Source organism: Propithecus coquereli, unplaced genomic scaffold, assembly GCF_000956105.1.
Source record: "Propithecus coquereli isolate 6110/MARCELLA unplaced genomic scaffold, Pcoq_1.0 Scaffold98, whole genome shotgun sequence".
NCBI classification, from domain to species: domain Eukaryota; kingdom Metazoa; phylum Chordata; class Mammalia; order Primates; family Indriidae; genus Propithecus; species Propithecus coquereli.
In genome coordinates this window covers 4,795,230-4,813,422 of record NW_012156173.1, presented here as the reverse complement: position 1 = coordinate 4,813,422, position 18,193 = coordinate 4,795,230, and the positions used below count along the sequence as shown (strand labels likewise).

The following is an 18,193-nucleotide window of genomic DNA, read 5'->3' as shown; positions in this document are numbered from 1 at the left end:
TACTTTGTTTTTCTCAGTAATTTAGATAGTCTTTACGTGACTGCCTCAGCTACTGATTTAAAAGCCCCAGGAAGGCAAAAATCCATACTTTACTTTTATATTTACTCTAGCAGCTGCCACAGTGTTCTTACATGTAGTAAATACTCCAACATTTTATTGAGGAAACGAACCACTTTGTAAAGATCACAGGAAAGAATTCTCTTCAACTTTTTATATTTCAACATTTTAGGGTCAATTTCAGTATTGAAAAAATGACCAAGTAAAAAAAGGTTCATGTTGTCTTTAATATCTAAAAATATTTTGTTTGTGAGTGACCATAAATTACTTATTAACTCATGATTGTGATCTAATAATTTATTGAATGTTACACTATAACAATAATATGTTACTATTTTTATCCAATAGTAGCATTTATGTAATCTTTCTCTGCCTTAAGTATTTCTCAGCCTTTGAGCATGCCATTCTTGCTGCATGCATACCCTCAGAAACTAACTAACTCTGTCTTTGGAATTGGTTTGGATATTCTGGGGATCTTTCTCTAGCCATCTCACTCCTAATTCTTGCTTTGTTGTTTGTGTGTGTTCCTAAATTGCTCTGTATTTCTCATGTTGAGTACTTGTCACATGTTTTTATAATTGCCCATTTTCTTGTCTGTTCCTTGTCAGACTTTAGCTTTGGAAAGAGCTGGGAAAGAGTTGAACAGTAGTGAGCTGGTGTCTCTAATAGACCCTGGCATGGTGTTAAGTATTTGTTGAATGAATGAGTAAATACATTTATGTAAATATATTTACGTTCCTTGTGGGTTTTTAGTTTTAATTAGTGTGGTTCATTAATTTATAACAAAACAAATATTAATTTAGTGCCAAGTGTTATTATGTGCCAGGTAGTTGGCTAAACCAAGTCTTACCCTGAAGAAGCTGATGGACTCATGGAGTGAAACAGGTGTAGTGCTTTGAAGACAATACTGTAAATTGGAGGAGTGTTCTAGAGGGTAAAGGTGTTTTTACCCAGAATGGTCAGAGGAAGACTTCTGCAAAGAGGTGATATTTGAGCTGAAATCTTAATTAGGAGAAAGAAATACCCTTAGGAAAATACGGGCAAAGAGCATATTCTAGTCAGTAGGGAGTGAGCACAAGGGAATTTAGGATAAGGTGGTTTATTAGAGGTTACCTAGCTCTACATGAAGAAAAATTACTTTCATGATCTACTGTGTGTGCTAGTCAGTACTTTAGGTTATAGAGGGCACTTGGAGAAAAAAATGGATAGATGGCTTATTTCAGGTTTTTGTCAACACTGGAAAGACAATTCAAATATATTGACTATAGCAGCGGTCCCGAACCTTTTTGGCACCAGGGACTGGTTTCGTGGAAGACAATTTTTCTGGGAGTGGGAGCTCAGGCAGTGATGTAAGCAATGGGGAGTGGCTGTAAATACAGAAGAAGCTTTGCTCTCTTGCCCGCAGCTCACCTCTTGCGGTGCAGCCCAGTTCCTAAGTTTCATGGAATATAATTTTTCCATGGATGGCGAGAGAGAGGGAGGCAGAGGCACCCCGCAGCCTGGTTCCTAATAGGCCACAGACTGCTACCAGGCTGTGGCCCTAGGGTTGGAGACTGTAGGTCTATAGGATTATTATTTTTCAATCACATGAGGTGAAAACTTGGAAAAACTCAATAAAACCCAATTAGCTTAAAAACTCAAGAACCATGTATGTCTTTATAAATATAGAATGTTAGTAAATTACTTACTTTGTGGGTGAAATTCTTCGAATTTTTTTGAGAAGTAGATATTCCAGGTTTCTTTAATTTTGATGAATAATTTGTTTTGGAGGGAATTCAAATACATCAATATAAAAAGAACTTGTAAATGAATTTATCTCTTTTGTTTTTATTTTAGATTTTGAAGATGATGATCTCTATGGCCAGTCTGTAGAGGATGATTATTGTATTTCTCCATCAACAGGTGAATTTTAGTTTTCCATGAGACTATAATATGTAACATTTAAAAAGATAATTATATGTTAATTTTTAAAGGTATATAAAATAATTTCTTTTCCCATGAATGAAATACTTTTGATTCCATCATTTAAACAATCTCAAGAAAACTCTGAAGACTGTGGTTTTTCCAATATTCTTTGCAACATACAGTTAATCAAAATGTACTAAACCAGTGATTTAGTCAATAATGAAATTCTAAAACCTCTGGAGTCAGGCAGCCATTAATTTTATTTCCCTGAGTATCTTTTTGATATTAGAAACATTGAGGTGTTATGCATAGACTTTTATTTATTTATTTGTGCTATTCTTCAGAAATGATTCCCTTTATATAGTACTTTATCTACTGTTAAACAGTTTGGTAAATAAACCAAATACATATAGTTCAGATTTCTGATGGAGCCACAGAGGGATTAGAGTTCAAGTTTCTATATGATTCCACATTAGAGCTGCATCTTTTAGCTCATATACCTAGAGATTTCTTCTCTAGCACCTTATAAGGAAGAGATTCATACGTTCTTTCAGCAAAGACTGAGTCTTTGATCCCAATCTTTCTCTCATTTCTCTAATGATGTATTTGTCTTTAAATTTCAGCCTACTATATATACAATTGGTTAAAATGCCTGCTAAATTTTAGTATGGCATACAGAAGGGGTACAATTTACCTGTAATTAGGTATTGTATAAATATAATTCATAAAACTCATTTTCCACAAGTTTAAAGGTTAATATAATTAACATTTCCATCAAAGTCCTCTGCTATGATCTGAATGTTTGTGCCAAAATTCACATGTTGAAATTCTAATCCCCAAGGTGATGGCATTAGGAGGTAGGGTGTTTGGGAGGTGATTAGGTCATGGAGCAGATCCCTACTAAAGATTAGTGCCCTTAAAAAAGAGGTCCCAGAGAGACTCCCTCACCCCTCTATCATGTGAGGACACAGCAAGTAGGTGCTGTCTGTGAGCTCTAAAGCAGGCCTTCACCAGACAGAGTCTGCCTTGATCTTCGACTTCCCAGCCTCTGAATGTGAGAAATAAATTTCTGTTGTTTGAAAGCTGCCCAGTTTATGGCATTTTGTTATAGTAGCCTGAATGAACTAAGACATCCTCCTTGTCTTAATTACCTTATAGTCTGCTGGGCTGTCCTATAAACTGTACCTGCTTTAATCCCATTTTTATCCTCTGAAAACCAAATATGTTCCTTCTAACTTTTATAATTTGTTTTTCTTTATAAAGGCATGGATGCTCCAGAAGTTGTCTTATCCTATCTACTCTGTCACCTTTTTTCCTGTTACTTGTTATTTTGAAATGCATCTTGCTGTTTATTTGTAGGCATGTTCTTCAGGTCAAGTACTTCCCTCATTTAGCTAATCATGGCCTCTCTTCCTTTAGTGTTTCACTGTTATAAGTCAATATTCTGTTAGGAGATAGAAATTGCACCTATTATTTTACCAGAGAATTTAATATGAAAAGTTGTTAACCAGGTGTTACAGAACTAAAAAATTCAAAAAGGACAACCAGAATATCAAGAAGGTAGTAACTTCAAGAAGCATTTGCCATCCCTAGTGCTTATGGGAATAAATGGACAAGGTTGAAACCGATGTCTTAGAAACTTGTGAGGGCTGCCTGGAGCTGGGACTTAGACCATGAGAGGAGGGTTCTGCTTTGCTGCTTTGCCTCTGAAGTTTATAGGAGGGATTGTGAGCTGGGACTCAGACCTCTGGAGAGGAAGGCACTATGTGACTGATGCTGGTGCCTCTGAAGAGTCCCTTTGAAGCTGGAATTCAGTCTTTTGAAGAGGGTATTCCAGCCTACTGGCTTGTCATGGTGTCTGGGGAGCAAAGAGGCAAGTTGAAGCGGTTCTGAGAGTTTTGGAAAAACTGAAAATGCATATTAATTGCTATTTACTGGAGCAAACTGCTTCTGCAAGGTGAAGTGTTGCTAGGGTGACACTGACTGGAACAAGAAGCAAAAAGGAAGCAATGTGTGCCTTCCTTCTTCAGTCTTCTAGTCTCCCTTTAGCATCTCCTTCCTTGATCTTAAGAGGGAGCCAGGTGTCCAAGAAGAAATGCGTTTTTCAGAGACTTCACCCCAGCATCACAAAGCTGAGTAAAGAATGATAGGTTAGAAGTTGAGAAACGGCCTAATTGCTTTAAAGCTCCTTATTCAGGGCTTCAAAAGAAGGCATTTTGTAAGGATTTAGGAATAAAACAAATTTCACATTTTCCAAGGTACCTCATAGGTGCTTGCTCTTTGGGGTTCCTACAATTCAGCATCACAGTTGACTAGGTAACGTAAATTTTAAAGGTGATAAAGTGATGTCTGGTAGCACTATCCTCATCATTCACATTCTAATAAGCACAATAGAGAGCATGGCATGTTCATGGAACTGAGATGATGATGTGGGTATAATGTTAAATTTGAGTTTTAAAATCTACATGGTAGAGAGTACATTAAAGGTGCTACTTGAATGCATATAGGCAGACTAGATAGGAAACTATTATATGTATTTATCTAAAGGACATGAGGTTATTTTGGGACAGTGTTCTCAAAGTATGGTCCCTGAACTGTCAGCAGCATTCGAGAGTTTATTAGAAATATAATATTCGAGGCCGCACCCAAGAGTCAGAAACTTTGGAAGTGAGGCACAGCAGCTGTTTTAACAAGTCCACTAGGTTATACTATGATATGCATTGAGAACAGTTTGTGTAGGACAAGAGTGGTAGCATTGGATTTCAAGGTAAAGAAAAAATTTATAGGAGTTGAAGTTTATAGGATTTGGAAGTTGTTGAATATAGCTTGCTTAAGAGTAGAACCCTTCATAGAGAGAGGTATTACTGAAAGACACCCTAGTATTGCAGGTTAATGTAGTCATTTATCTAGGCTTATCTGGATAAATAACTTTATCTTGAGTAATGAGCTAATGGTACACATAGTCAGATCTTCAGAGGGTGTTTTTCTGAGATACACATTTATGGCCTAGCTTTCTAGAGGACAGGATCAGAGTTTATCTGCGTGTTTCTCATAGCTCCTGATGTATGTCTTGCATGTGTTCGTATTCAAGACAGTTTGACTCTGAGTTGCTTTTGTACACACCAAGAAGTCAACCAACGTTATCAAAGCAGGAGATGGTTGGATGGTTTGAGTTTCTTCTGTGACAAACTGGTATTTTTAAAAAAAAGCATGTGCCTTTGAATTTTCTATTTTTCAAAACATTTAAAAAAATAGTAACAACAGATCAGAAACTTATTCTTCTTTAGTAGTATATTCTCTAAGTAATTTTCAATAAAAAATGAATAGTTTTAGAAAAATACTTTCTGTTCTTAAAGAAGCAGCTAATGTGGAAGAGCCAGCCAATCATACTCATGGTGTAATGAAATCTGATAATTGAGTGACTTTACCAATTAATAGGAATTTCTCTCTAAAATTCACCAGTACATGTATATTTTTTTGAATTCTATTAAGCCCGGTTTTCCTGATGGAAAGGCATTTTCTAAATGTTAACTTTTTAAATTTCTTTTAGAAAGATTGACTTTGATACTGAGTATTGAATCTATCTTGAAAGAGTACAAAAGAGCCTATATATTAAACTTTATTTCAATGGTTATGTATTTCATTTCAACTAATATGATTAGAAATAATCTTTATTTGGTTCATTCCAATTTAGAACTTTTATTGAGCATCAATTTATGTGTAAGAAAAACCCTATTCTAATAAATTTATAAATTATTTTGGTATACCATAGCTTGTTTAAACTCTTGTTCAAATAGCTTGCTATAGTAGTGTGGTGGGTAAATAAAATAATCCTGACTGAAGGAGTCTGGGAAGGCTTCTGGAAGGAGGTGTGGGATTGGGGCTGGTAAATTTGTAACCAAGAATGGCATTCCAGGAATAGGAAACAACATTGCTTAAGCAGTGTCCTCTAAGTGAGGCTTGATTTGGGAGACTGCCAGGATTAGTGCAAATTGAAGCAGGAAAGAGGGCTAGGAAGGGAAATGGGAACCAAATTGTGGAAGACAGTTTTTAATTTTCTGTTTGTAGTGTCCACTCAGTGGAGGTTTTTGAGTAAGGAGGGTAGCATTTTGGGCAGGTATCTGATGATGTTCTACAGTGGACTACAGGTGGGACAGAAGAAAGGGGAAACTTGTACACCAGTATTTCCTAACCCTCCCTGATGTGAATCAGCTGGGAGTGATTCTTAACAATACAAATTTCCTGCTCCATTCCAGTACCACTTAATCAGGGGAAGAAGCATAGAAAGCTTTATCTTTAATGAGTGCCTCATATGATTTTTATTATAAGGTGTTTAGGAAACAATTTTAAGTAGTTTCTGGAGTAAGGTTTTGAATTCTTTTAACTTTTATGTCTATCAAAATGCCTTAAATGTAAAAAATTACTGTGGGTGTCCATTTTTTCAGAAAGCACTTCCATCAAAGTTTGTGATTTACAATTTTAGGGAATAACATTCTGTATTTATCCATTTTCTCACTATTGCTTTTCTCTCCATTTTTATTGTATCTCTTGCTTTTTGAGCTCTCATTTCAATTTCAAAGATTTAGACTACTTTTCCCCTCAGTTGCTATTTTTATTTTTGCTGGAGGAGTTTTTCTACCTTCGTCCCTCCCAGGCAAACACAACCATTACTACTGCCAAAAGAGTGGCCACAGTATAGGTTTCTGAGTTGGATTTATGTGTGTGTGTTGGTGAGGGGGTGGGGTGGTAGGTGTGGGGGCGGGTAGTAGGAAAACCCCGCAGGAAAAAGTAACTCCTAGGAGGTAGAGTAGAAGCCTGTACATTGAGAACTTCCTCTTCCCTGTCAATATTTTCTAGTGAAACTTGTTGAGAGAAACATCTGATTTCATGCCTCACTTAAGTTTTTGATTTGTCTTAGGTTTCTTTCTCACAGTTCATACGTATGAGAGGAAGTTGGGGAAAGTATATTTGTTACTTTTAGGCTAAACCGAATATAGTTTGTTAAAGCCAAGAAAGCAATTTGTAAATCACCAGGCAGAAAATGACCAATTTATATTTCTTAGTACTACCACATTTTTTTAAATCTAAGATGCTATGGATTGTAAGGCATATTATTTCATGGACTGCTTTAAAACAAAAGGCTGCCAGTCTAAGTATTATATAATGCTAAGATGCCATTTGACTATAAGACACATCTCTAATTTCAAGATTTTAATATGTGAAAAAAAGTGATCCTCTTAGAGAATTTATGAAATAAGATATCTCTTTCTACTGTTTAGCCATGCTGACTATTAATATAACACCAGCATTATGGTCTCCTTGCACAAGAGGAGGCAAATTCCTCTATGGTTCGTGTTAGTGTATCTTCGTTGTATCTGTTGCTGTTACGTGGTGTGATACAAAACATTGAAGTATTGGGAGAAAAGTTTTCATAACCTAAAGCATCTTCAATGTTATACCCTCATCGTTCTGCCGTTTACCAATTAGTATGAACTAATTTGTGTTAAGGAAACATGCATCATAGTAGATTAGATTCAATTATCGCAACTGCTCTGTATTTCTCTTATTCTGTTTTCCTTGTTCAAGATTTCTTCCACTTCTTCAGCTTTTCCTATGTTCTTACCTCCTTTATTATAACCTTTATTATAATCTTACTTAATTTTCTATGCTTCCACAGCACTTGTTATCTGTATTACTCATTTGGCTTTTAAAATATGTCATTACCTTTTTCTTTTGTTTTCTCTGCTAATCTTTAAGGCCATTGACTTATACAATGATTAGAACATACTTACGCTGTGGCCTTCTGAGTGTAAGTGTTACACATAGGCCGTGGCTGCGGGGAACGTGGCCAGTGTTCCCTGCAAAAAACCGGGTCCCTTTGGTAGAGTTGCAAGGGATAAGAAAATAATAGAGAGAAATGGAAAATGGAAGAAATAAAAGAATACACTGAGACAAAGATATAGTTTTATAAGTTTATAAAGATTATAGGCAAAGCGGGAGCTCAGGGGGCTCGGACCTCTACGTTGGTCTCAAAAAGCCCCAAATGAGGTCTTACATGGTAACTTATAGAAAATAGTAAACAATTGTCAGGGGTAACAGATTTACATAACAACAGGTAGTATCTCTCAGGTTAACAGATTTTCAAAAGGCTTTTACAGAAGGCTTCTACAGATTCTTTAACTAATTCTATTTACGTGAGCAAACGGTTACAAAGTCTTTCAAAGGTTAATTTCTAAATTCTAAGGTAAGTTTATCATTTAAACAGAGGGGTTAAACAGAGATATGTAAGCTCCATGTTTATTAGGTTATCGTGAATGGAGACAGGTAGTCTAGAGTGGTTTAAACAAAAGCTTTGCTTTTAGCCATTCAGGAAGCTGTCCTTTCCGGGAAGCTGTTTGTTCCGGAAGGCACTCCATTGTCAGCTCTCAGCCTATAGTTTTTGACAGATTCGCTTGTGCTTTACAAAGCAAATCCAATTCTTTAGGTCTGAGAAACGCGGCACCTCGTGGGATACAGCCACTACTGCCTTTCAGAGACACCCTTCCGAGTATGACAGCATTCGAAATGCAAACCAGCACATTCACCTATTCCTTCAGGGCAAAGCTCTGTAAAACTCCTAAGACAGATCCTGTCCCCAAACACGTTTAATACTAATTCATGGAGCGACACGTGGCTTTATATTTTATGTGTTATCTATAAATTTTGAATGTAGTTTTAAAAATAAATAATGTCTTCTGATAACATGTACAAAAGTCAATGGACTTAACATGTTTGTGCTTTTACAGAAAGCTAAATAGTGTAAAACCCCTAATAATACCTTGCCTTTTGAATGTTATATTAATATTTCTGTCATTCTTTAGTTGTATTCCTTCATAATTGAACAGTCTCCAGGTTTGAGTTTTGTGGCCATCCAACAGAGGTGGAAGCATCAGTATTTGCACATGACTTATGATTTTCTCCTTTGCTCACTTGTATTTGTTTTATGATACTTAGGCATGTATTGGCACCTTGACAATCTACCTTTCCTTCCTTTAATGAAATATATAATACCCAGTTATATATATTGAGATGACACTGCCACTATTACAGTGTAGCACAGATATCTGAAAGTCAAAGTTGGGTATATGACACTAATTTATAATGTTAGTATATGATTGAAATTATGAGTTATTCAAAGGTTAAGACCTGTTTTCAGTGAACTCTTGGATTCAGGCAAAATTATCATTTCCTTGGGAAGTGAAAATTAATCTTGTGTTTTAATTATGTAAATTATTAAGTTTGATATATGGTTTGAAATATTTGTACTAAAGAAGAGAAAATTTCAGGGAACACAGAATAGTAGGCAAGGATGAGATACTAGGAAAGGTAGATTTGAAAACCAAGAAGAAAATAAGCTCAGTAGAATGGTCTTGGAGATTGGGGGAAAGAAGAAAGAACATTATAAGAGATTAATAAATAGTAAGGACATTGGGACATTTGAGCAGGATTTTGGGTATGATATGTTTTATCTTAGATTGTTTTTTATTTCGTCCATTGTTATGGAATGTGGGTAACTGTAGATGGTAGATCAGAATCTTTAATTTTTACTTTAACTTTTGTAAAAAAAAAAAAAAAAGTAAATGGGAAATGGCTATACTACAGCATTTTTTGATCATTTTATATTCTAGCTGCTCAGTTTATTTACTCACGACGTGACAAACCTTCTGTTGAGCCTGTAGAAGAATATGATTATGAAGATCTAAAAGAGTCTTCTAATTCTCTTTCAAACCATCAGCTAAGTGGAATTGATCAAGGTATAGCAAAAAATAGTGTATCTGTTTCTTACCTGAAAATGATTAATAACCAAATACACCAGAATTTATCAGTTTTATCATGATTGTTCATAACAATGACTATAGACTAATGATACAAACGTATCTTATATCTTCAGGAAAAATTTGTTTATTAAGTATGTTGTATGAAGTGTGTATTTAACTATATGGCTGAAAAGTTGATTGTGTGGCTATTGTTTAGTAACTAGAATTTTTGATTGAACTGTCCTATTCTTTCATTTTTTCCGTAGGAGAAAAACTTCAGTGATTTGTTATAGGAACTTTTTAAGACTATTTATTTAATAAACTCTGTGTAGAGTTTATGATTAGAATGCAGAAACTCCTTTACTTAGAAAGATGTTTGGTTCCAAAAGGTTTAAAAAAAAAAAGTTGAAGTCTAAAGTAGCACTATACAAGTGTCCTGATTATTATCTGTGTAAATTAAGTTTCAAGATAGAACTTGTAAATGGTAATGACATTGGTTCTGAATTTGCTTATTTTCAAATCTCTTAAACATTTTAACAAAGATACTTATATTTTGGCTTTCTTCTTTTATAAATAAGTTTCAAACATGACATTGCTCAAGCCATAGATTGATAGCAGAATTAAAATGGCCAGGTATAATAGTAATGTCATCTGTTGATAGCAGGGCTGAGCCACTTTGCTTTTTGTCTGGAGTGTGGCTTTGTTCTATAAATGTTTTTAAATTGAAAATTTATAATAATTAATTTGAAAAAGAAATTTATGAATCTGGGAGCTGATTATTGAATGAATCAGTAAACTATATACCAGCTGCTAGCAAATCGAGAAAAATGGAGAGAAAGCATAAATATACAAAATTAGAAAGCAGAAAGGCAAACAATAGGTACAGAAGAAATGAAACGAATTTATCAACTCCGCATATACATTTGAAAATCTGGATAAAAATTTGAAGATGAGAGGCTGTGTGAAATTCTCAATAGTATTTAATTGTATTTTTAAAGAAAGTGTTAATAGTTAACTTTGTGGGTTGAGAGGGTAGGAGCGGAGTAGAAGTCTTGTCCTTCTGCTATGCTTTGGTAGACACTGATAAAGGAGTTGTGAAATTCAGAGTTATGTTTGAGAAGGAAAGTTAATCATTCCAACCTGACACATGTAAGTAATTGCATGATGACAATAATAATGATTGTAGCTAACTTTTACTAAATACTCTCCAGGTACTATTCTACATACTGTTTAAGTGTTAGCATCTTTAATCTTGACAACGTTATGAGGTAGGGCAGTTGTCTTCATTTTGCAGGGGAAGAAAATGAGACACAGAGCAGTAACTTGCCTGAGATTGTACCAGCTAGTAAGTGGCAGTAGGATGTGAACCAAGCCAGCCTAATTCCATAACCTCTACTTTTAACCCCCTTACTGTACTGCCTCTTTGTCTATGTGTAGAAAATAGTTCCTATAATTAGAAGAGGCCCTGATGCTAGCTATGCTATGTATTCTTTCCAGTTTCAGTAATTCATGTATTTTTTCAAACAGGTATTATTTTTCCAGCATAGCTTACTAGCCTTTTAAAATTAATCTTGGATTGAATCAAAGCAGAATTGCTCAAATATTTGAGGAATTTATTTTTAATAATTAAAAAATAGAGCAATGGGAAAAAGCATCAAATAAATTTTTTTAAAGCAATAAAGATATTGCCAGTAGTCTCCTTGTTCAACATGTAAGTATGTAAAATTCAATATAAATTGCATTTTGTGCTTGCTTTGGCAGCACATATACTAAAATTGGAATGATTCGGAGAAGATTAGCATGGTCCCTGTGCACAGGGATGACACACAAATTTGCAAAGTATTCCATATTTTTTTGTACCCCCTTAATATTTTGAAATTAAAAAAAAATTTCATTCTATGAAATGGTTTTGTGGAGTAGAGAGTCTGAAAACCTCAGTTCTGTTTTGATTATTGCTAACTTAGTAGTGCCATAATTTTCAATCTCATCTTTGTAAGTTAGAATTTGCCTGATATGTCTAGCCCATAGTGTTATGAGGGTTACAAAATGAATACATACAAAAGTAATGTGGAAATTGTCAAGTGTTATACAAATATAAATGAATATATTCATTTTTATTTATTGGCCCCTAGATACCAGGTACTGTTTTAGGTTCTAAGGATACAAAGGTAGTGTTGGCTCTCATGGATTTCGTATCACTAATTAATATTAATTAATAATTACTTTTTAAAGATAACAGTTATCAGAAAATTAAGATCCATAAGCAGTTTAGATAATTCCAGGTTTAAATTTTTTATTTTAAAAATGAACATCCTCCTCTTAATCTACTGGATGTCCTTGTTTTTATGGCATTTTTATATTAGCTTTTCTTGGCCATTTTTTAAAAGCCATTAAGGATGGTTTAGTTGGCTGGGAAAAACTGAAGTTAGCCTAAAAGAAAAGTAGTAATTTAAGAAATGTAAGAAATAGACTTAGTCATTAACTGGGTTCACTAACAAGTTAGAAATAGTCCCACACTCTCCCCTCCTTTTGCACATGTCTAAAATGATCAGTGCAGATACTGTCATCCTTGATGACTGAAAATAAGTATTAGTATATACTGTGCAATTTACATTTTTTTCAAGCATTAGTCAATATTATTCAAGAGACTTTTATCATTGACTGAAAATAGCTATTTGTATATATAATTTACACTTTTTAAAATCATTAGTCATTATTATTCAGGAGACATGTATTCTAGTGATTTCTTAATCAATGAAGTTGTAACTGTGGTAAGGGAAGATAGGTATATTATAGATAAAAAATATGATCATTATACATAATTTTTGCCAAGGAGAAAGGAGAGTTGAATATTCTAGTATTGTTTCAAATCTTTTTATCAGTTTTGAAGATTGAGGGTTCTTTCATGGCACCATTTAGTATAGCTTTTGATCATTGTCTGTTTTAGCTCGTCTTTATTCATGCCTGGATCACATGAGAGAGGTACTTGGCGATGCTGTGCCAGATGAAATATTGGTTGAAGCAGTTCTGAAGAACAAGTTTGATGTGCAGAAGGCTTTGTCAGTGGTTCTGGAACAAGATAACATGCAGAATTTTAAGGACAAAAGTGAGGGAACAATATTTACAGGAAGGACTGAAAAAGGTATGCCTTTACTTGTTCTCTTTTAGTTGTTTTACATAGTGTTTGAGCTTTTAAGAAAAAATTTAATTTGCTTGAGCTGTTAAAATCTTGCATGTTACAGTTAACTCTTGATTATTATTAGTTGATCTTCTAGTTTGTGAATTTTTAAGATGAGTGTTCTGTTACACCTTGGTTTTCGGTTATTTCACTACTTGTTTTCATATCTAATAGAACATAGTGGAAATAAGATCAGATAAAACAACACAAGACTTTTTTTTTTCTTGCTGATAGCTTAGAGAACTTTTTATTGTTTTTTAACTCCAATGAAATAGGAAATGGAATAGCCAGCCAATTAATGTTAAAAATCCCTTTTTCCTTATATTATTAATATAATTCCATTTTATTTAAATATCATTAAATGTAAGTATCATAATTATACTATTCTTGCATTTTATAGGCAGATATTTAATTTTAAATTTGTAGGATTTGGTATTAAATTTGGAATTTAGTGGACAAAAGAGGGGAGATGAGGTGGTACCATTATATTAATTGGTTGGTATCTGTCAGGATGAGTATGGTGATTTGTTAAGTAGGTCAGTATTTCTTGTAACCTGTGGGCTAGATTTTTTGCTACTGCAAGGTTGAGTACAGTCTGTTACCATGAAATAAGAGTTTTCTGGGGAGGGGTGGGGAGGCACAGATGCATACTTTTAACGATTATGGGAATGAGTCTGTAGTATGTCATCTTGTGATAATAGTGTTTCCTAGATTGCAGTAGAAATTACAGGGTGTTATTTGTTTGCTTGTTTGTTTTCATTAAAATACAGGAGAAAATGAACCTAGTGCTTTTTTCTTTTTCTTTTTTTTTAGAAGTTTTGAGTTTGAGATAATCCTGACTATAATTTAATTACGGTTAAAACCTTACTTTGTTAAACTCATGAAAATTAGAACATTGACTGGCTTGATACTTAACACCTTTGTTGTTTATCAGTGAACAAAGTATGATGGTTACTTTAGATTGTTAAGGAAGGTAATATTCCTTTATTGTTTTTTAGTGTTCACTTAATGTTTAATAATGATCAAGTATCACTTTTTTCATGTCATAATCAAAAGAAGCATTTAGTAATTAAATGCCTCATTTCATGTTTCCTTTTGGTTGCGGTGACTGTCTTCTGCATATGTCAACCATTCATCTGAAAACTAATGGCTCTTGTAAGGTAAGGAGTCTTATTTTCTTCCTCTGAAGTTTCAGCTGATAATGTTGAAAGTTCTTATCCTCAATCAGCAAATCATTTGGATTATAGTAGCAAACCCTTTGATTGTTCTAGCTCAGTAGCAAAATATGGATCATATCATAATTCTTCAGTTCCAAGTCACTATTTACTTCATAGAAAAAAGAAACTTGACAGACCTAAAAGTGAAAAGAAACTAGAATCATGTAAGTTAACAAAAGAGCTTTCACTAGCTGACCTAATTCATGATATGCCAAGAGATTCTTGTAAATATCAGCCGTCAGTCAGATTATCATCCACAGGTAGTCCCGAAGGTCTGCTTTCAAAGAATGTAGATGGTGATTTGTTAAGATCTCAGGCATCTGAATGTGTTTCCAAAGATGATTCTGCATTCAAAGAAATACCAGATTTAAAGTCCTTAATGACAAAGAACACAACACTGAATAATTCTTTATTTGTTCAAAACAATTCACTGTCTGATTTCCAAAACATTCCAGTACAAAACAGTTTAGGAAGTTCAAATAATCCTTTGCACTTAACTAGCTCATTGGAAAATACAACTCTTGATAATTTAAATGCTAGTAAAAAGACTGAAATTGGAAGTGTTTCTTTAGGTGAACAAGGTGCCAAGAATTACATTTTAAAAAATGACAACTTGCAGTTTTTCCAATGTGAAAGTCCATCCCTAGCTGAACTGTTTCAGGAACACAAAGAAAACAATCTAAGCCAATGCTTTACTTTATCTGATCTTTGTAACCAGTCATCTGCCAGTTTTACAGATCTAAGTTTGGGATCCTTTCCCCTGTCACAATTAGCAAATCGCTCTCAGTCTTCAGCTGGAATATCAGAATTAACAGGATCTCTGTCATCTTTGGCATTTCATAAAGCTTCTCCCATAAGAGACCTTGAGAATTTGTCACTTTCTGATTTGATTGCAGAAACGATTGATGTAGACAACTCTCAGATTAAAAAAGATTCCTTTGAGCTCAGTTTATCTGAAATGAGGTCTCCTGGAATAGACTCAAATATTGATCTTAGCGTCCTTATAAAAACCCCAGATTTTGCTCCAAAGCTTTTAGTAGAACAATCAGTTGCTCCAGCATCAGGAACTAAAGTTCCAGATTCAAAGTTAGGGAAAAATTCCAATTTTCCTAAGGAAATTAAGAAAAACAATAAAGGGTCTTTGACTAGGAAACCACCTTTTTCTCTCTCTTGGACCAAGGCCCTTGCTGCTAGACCTTCAGCTTTTGCTTCAACACTGTGTCTTCGTTACCCACTGAAAAGCTGTAAGCGACGCACCTTTGACCTCTATAAGACTTTTCTTTATAGTAGACAAGTTCAAGACATAAAGGACAAAGAAATAAGTCCTCTTGTAGCAATAACACCATTTGACTTCAAATCAGCATCTCCTGATGACATTGTAAAAGCTAATCAAAAGAAAGCATTTACTAGAGAATAGTAACAAAAGGAAAACTTGATTACTGTTGTAGAGCTTTTTACTTGTAATTAAAGTCTTTATAGGGTCACTTTATATTGTGGGATTCAAGTTGTGATTTTTATATTAAAATTGTCTTAAGTCAGTTGATAACAACTTCAGTTGGTATGTAGTTTTGCACTGAAATTTTTTTTACAATCTTTTAGTGATTACTGACTTTAAGTTGATGGCCTATAATGAGTATATGTTTACAAAGTGCATATGAAAACTTGATATTGTAAAATCAAACCTCAGATATTTTTATTTGAAGCATTCAACTTTATAAGTTTTTATGATGAGATTTTTTTTCTATGAAATATTTTTGTGCTTTGTTCTTAAACAAAAATGCCAGCACTTGGGATTATTATAGTTTAGTATCAAGATTATTCTTATGTGGCATAGCATAGCTGAGACATTATATATTCAAATAGTACTGATATCATTCCGAGTTTCATTATTTTTCTGCAGGTAAATACTAAAATTTTCCTATTAGAAAATCTTAAAATTCCTGACTTTTAAGAGTACCTTGGAAGTTGTTGAAGTACATTTTTGATGATGATGATAATATAAAAATCTTTTAAGGGACCATGTAAATATAGAAACTGGATTAATACATGAATTATTTTTATACATTTTCAAAACAGTTGTCCTAAATGTACCCCTTAAAATAAATATATAGGAAGTGTTGTCAAGTATGGTTGCATGTTCTTCAAATAGATATTTTACCAGATCTCTCTTTTTCTTTACAATAAGTAATGAAATGTGGAGTTTTCCTTTTTGCTACTGACAGCTGTGTGCCCTACAGTGACAAAGTTTCAGCAAAGGTGGATCAAATAAGAGCCTAGTGAGCAGAATAGGTGGGTAACTAATCCTTTAACGCAGTGATCCTTCACTAGCAATCATAATCACTGGGGGAATTATTTCAAGACAGATACTGTGTCTTCACTCCAGATGTGCTGAATCAATCTCTGAGGGATGGCACTTGGGAATGTGTATTTTCAAAATGATTCCCAGGTGAATCTGATGGATACTTCTGCTTGAGAACTACTGCCTTAGAGAAGGAAATCAATAGAACGAAATTATTAATGCTAAGAATAACATCTGACCATCTTGAATTCATACTTTCTAGAAAATACCAAGGAAAATTGCTAATTAGAAATTATGGTCTTTTGCGTGAAATGATGCAGATATTATTAGTATTCCTTGCCAAAAAAAATACAGCAGTATCTATAATGTTACTTCTTAAAGAAAATAAAATAGCTGGCCTTTTCCCTGTAAAGAAGTATTTTTCTCCCAGAGCTACTTCACTATACATATGGTAATTCTTTTTTGTTCACTTCTTGTTTCTGTTTATTTTCAGAAAGACATTCCAAAATTTTTAGCTCTTTCTGATGTTTTTATATTCAGTATTTTGTTGGGAAAAGTTAAAATGGCATTATGTCTTCATTGTTATAAATAAGCAAATACTTTTTGATTTCTTGTAATGTCTTCAGGTTTTGTTTTTAACTGCATATTTCAATGCACATAATACTGATACTTAGGAGATCATATAAAACCCAAGCTATACTTTCTGATTGATTAAAATGTGAATTACCCCAACTGCTGAGTTTGTTTTTCTAGTCTTGAACCTTTATTAAACATTTTAGTAATTTTGAACTATAGTAGATGACTCATCAACTAGATTTATATGTAGGCAGTCTCCAATTTAGAAGTGAATTATAATATATTCTAAGAGTTTTTAACTAATAATAATTCCGATTAATTGCTACCTAAGTGGTCCACTTTGCACATGAATCCACGAATACTTATTTAACCTATATTATAGTTGAATAGTGGCACTATTATTTTACCTTCTTTTATAACAAAGTAATTTTCGAGTGAAAATACAATACTTTTAAAGCCATATAGCAGACCTTATAGAGTGAACTGAATCTCCCTTTGGATAAGGATTGTAACTACCATTTATGAGATTATTTTTGTGGGGAATAAAATTATGTATTACAGGGTGATAAGGGAAATAATAGTATCTTAAATAGGTTTCCAGGCTTCCTATTTCCCGTGTCTTGGCTTTGGGCCTGTCAGGCATGATAAGCATTTGCCCTTGTTCACCAAGCGAATGTCACAGTCTCTGAGATTCTGAGGGTGGAACCAAGAAGACCACTCCTCCTTCTACCCTTCGCCATTGGCCCTTGGTAAAAAGATGAGTGCCTTGGCCATTGGCCCTTGGTAAAATGATGAGTGCTTGCTCGTTCTTGAATATACTCCTTGTGATGATACTGTTCACACTAAGTGCATATTCTGCACTAGCTGCTGTTTATTGCCTGCTGTCTTGGTAGCTCAGGTATGCCGTTTTGGTTTTTATTATTTTTCAGTTCAAATATCAATTTTGAGATGCAGAGCCATTTTTATTTGCATTATCATCAAGTACATTAATATTTTACCTTAGGAATAGAAATAATTTGTAATTACATTCTAAATGATATAAAATACATTAAAAAATTATCGTTTTTGTTCTTCACTATTTTTGTTCTTTAAGAGATCTGATGTTCATGAATGTTTTGTCCTTTTGCATTCTAAAATCTTTAGTTGGCTCTTTTAGATATAGTTC

General features: G+C 33.9%; 1 protein-coding gene across 1 annotated transcript in view; it reads left to right on the top strand.

Annotated features, from left to right (window-relative positions):
• HBS1L (HBS1-like translational GTPase) overlaps nucleotides 1-16,278 on the top strand; it is a 24,460-nt gene extending 8,182 nt beyond the window's left edge. Inside the window, exons 2-5 of the mRNA XM_012665226.1 lie at nucleotides 1,894-1,959; nucleotides 9,630-9,755; nucleotides 12,706-12,900; nucleotides 14,102-16,278. Of these exons, the coding sequence (XP_012520680.1) occupies nucleotides 1,894-1,959; nucleotides 9,630-9,755; nucleotides 12,706-12,900; nucleotides 14,102-15,570 (1,856 nt within the window). The 3' untranslated portion in view covers nucleotides 15,571-16,278. The remainder of the gene's footprint in view (nucleotides 1-1,893; nucleotides 1,960-9,629; nucleotides 9,756-12,705; nucleotides 12,901-14,101) is intronic.
• Nucleotides 16,279-18,193: the final 1,915 nt, after the last annotated feature.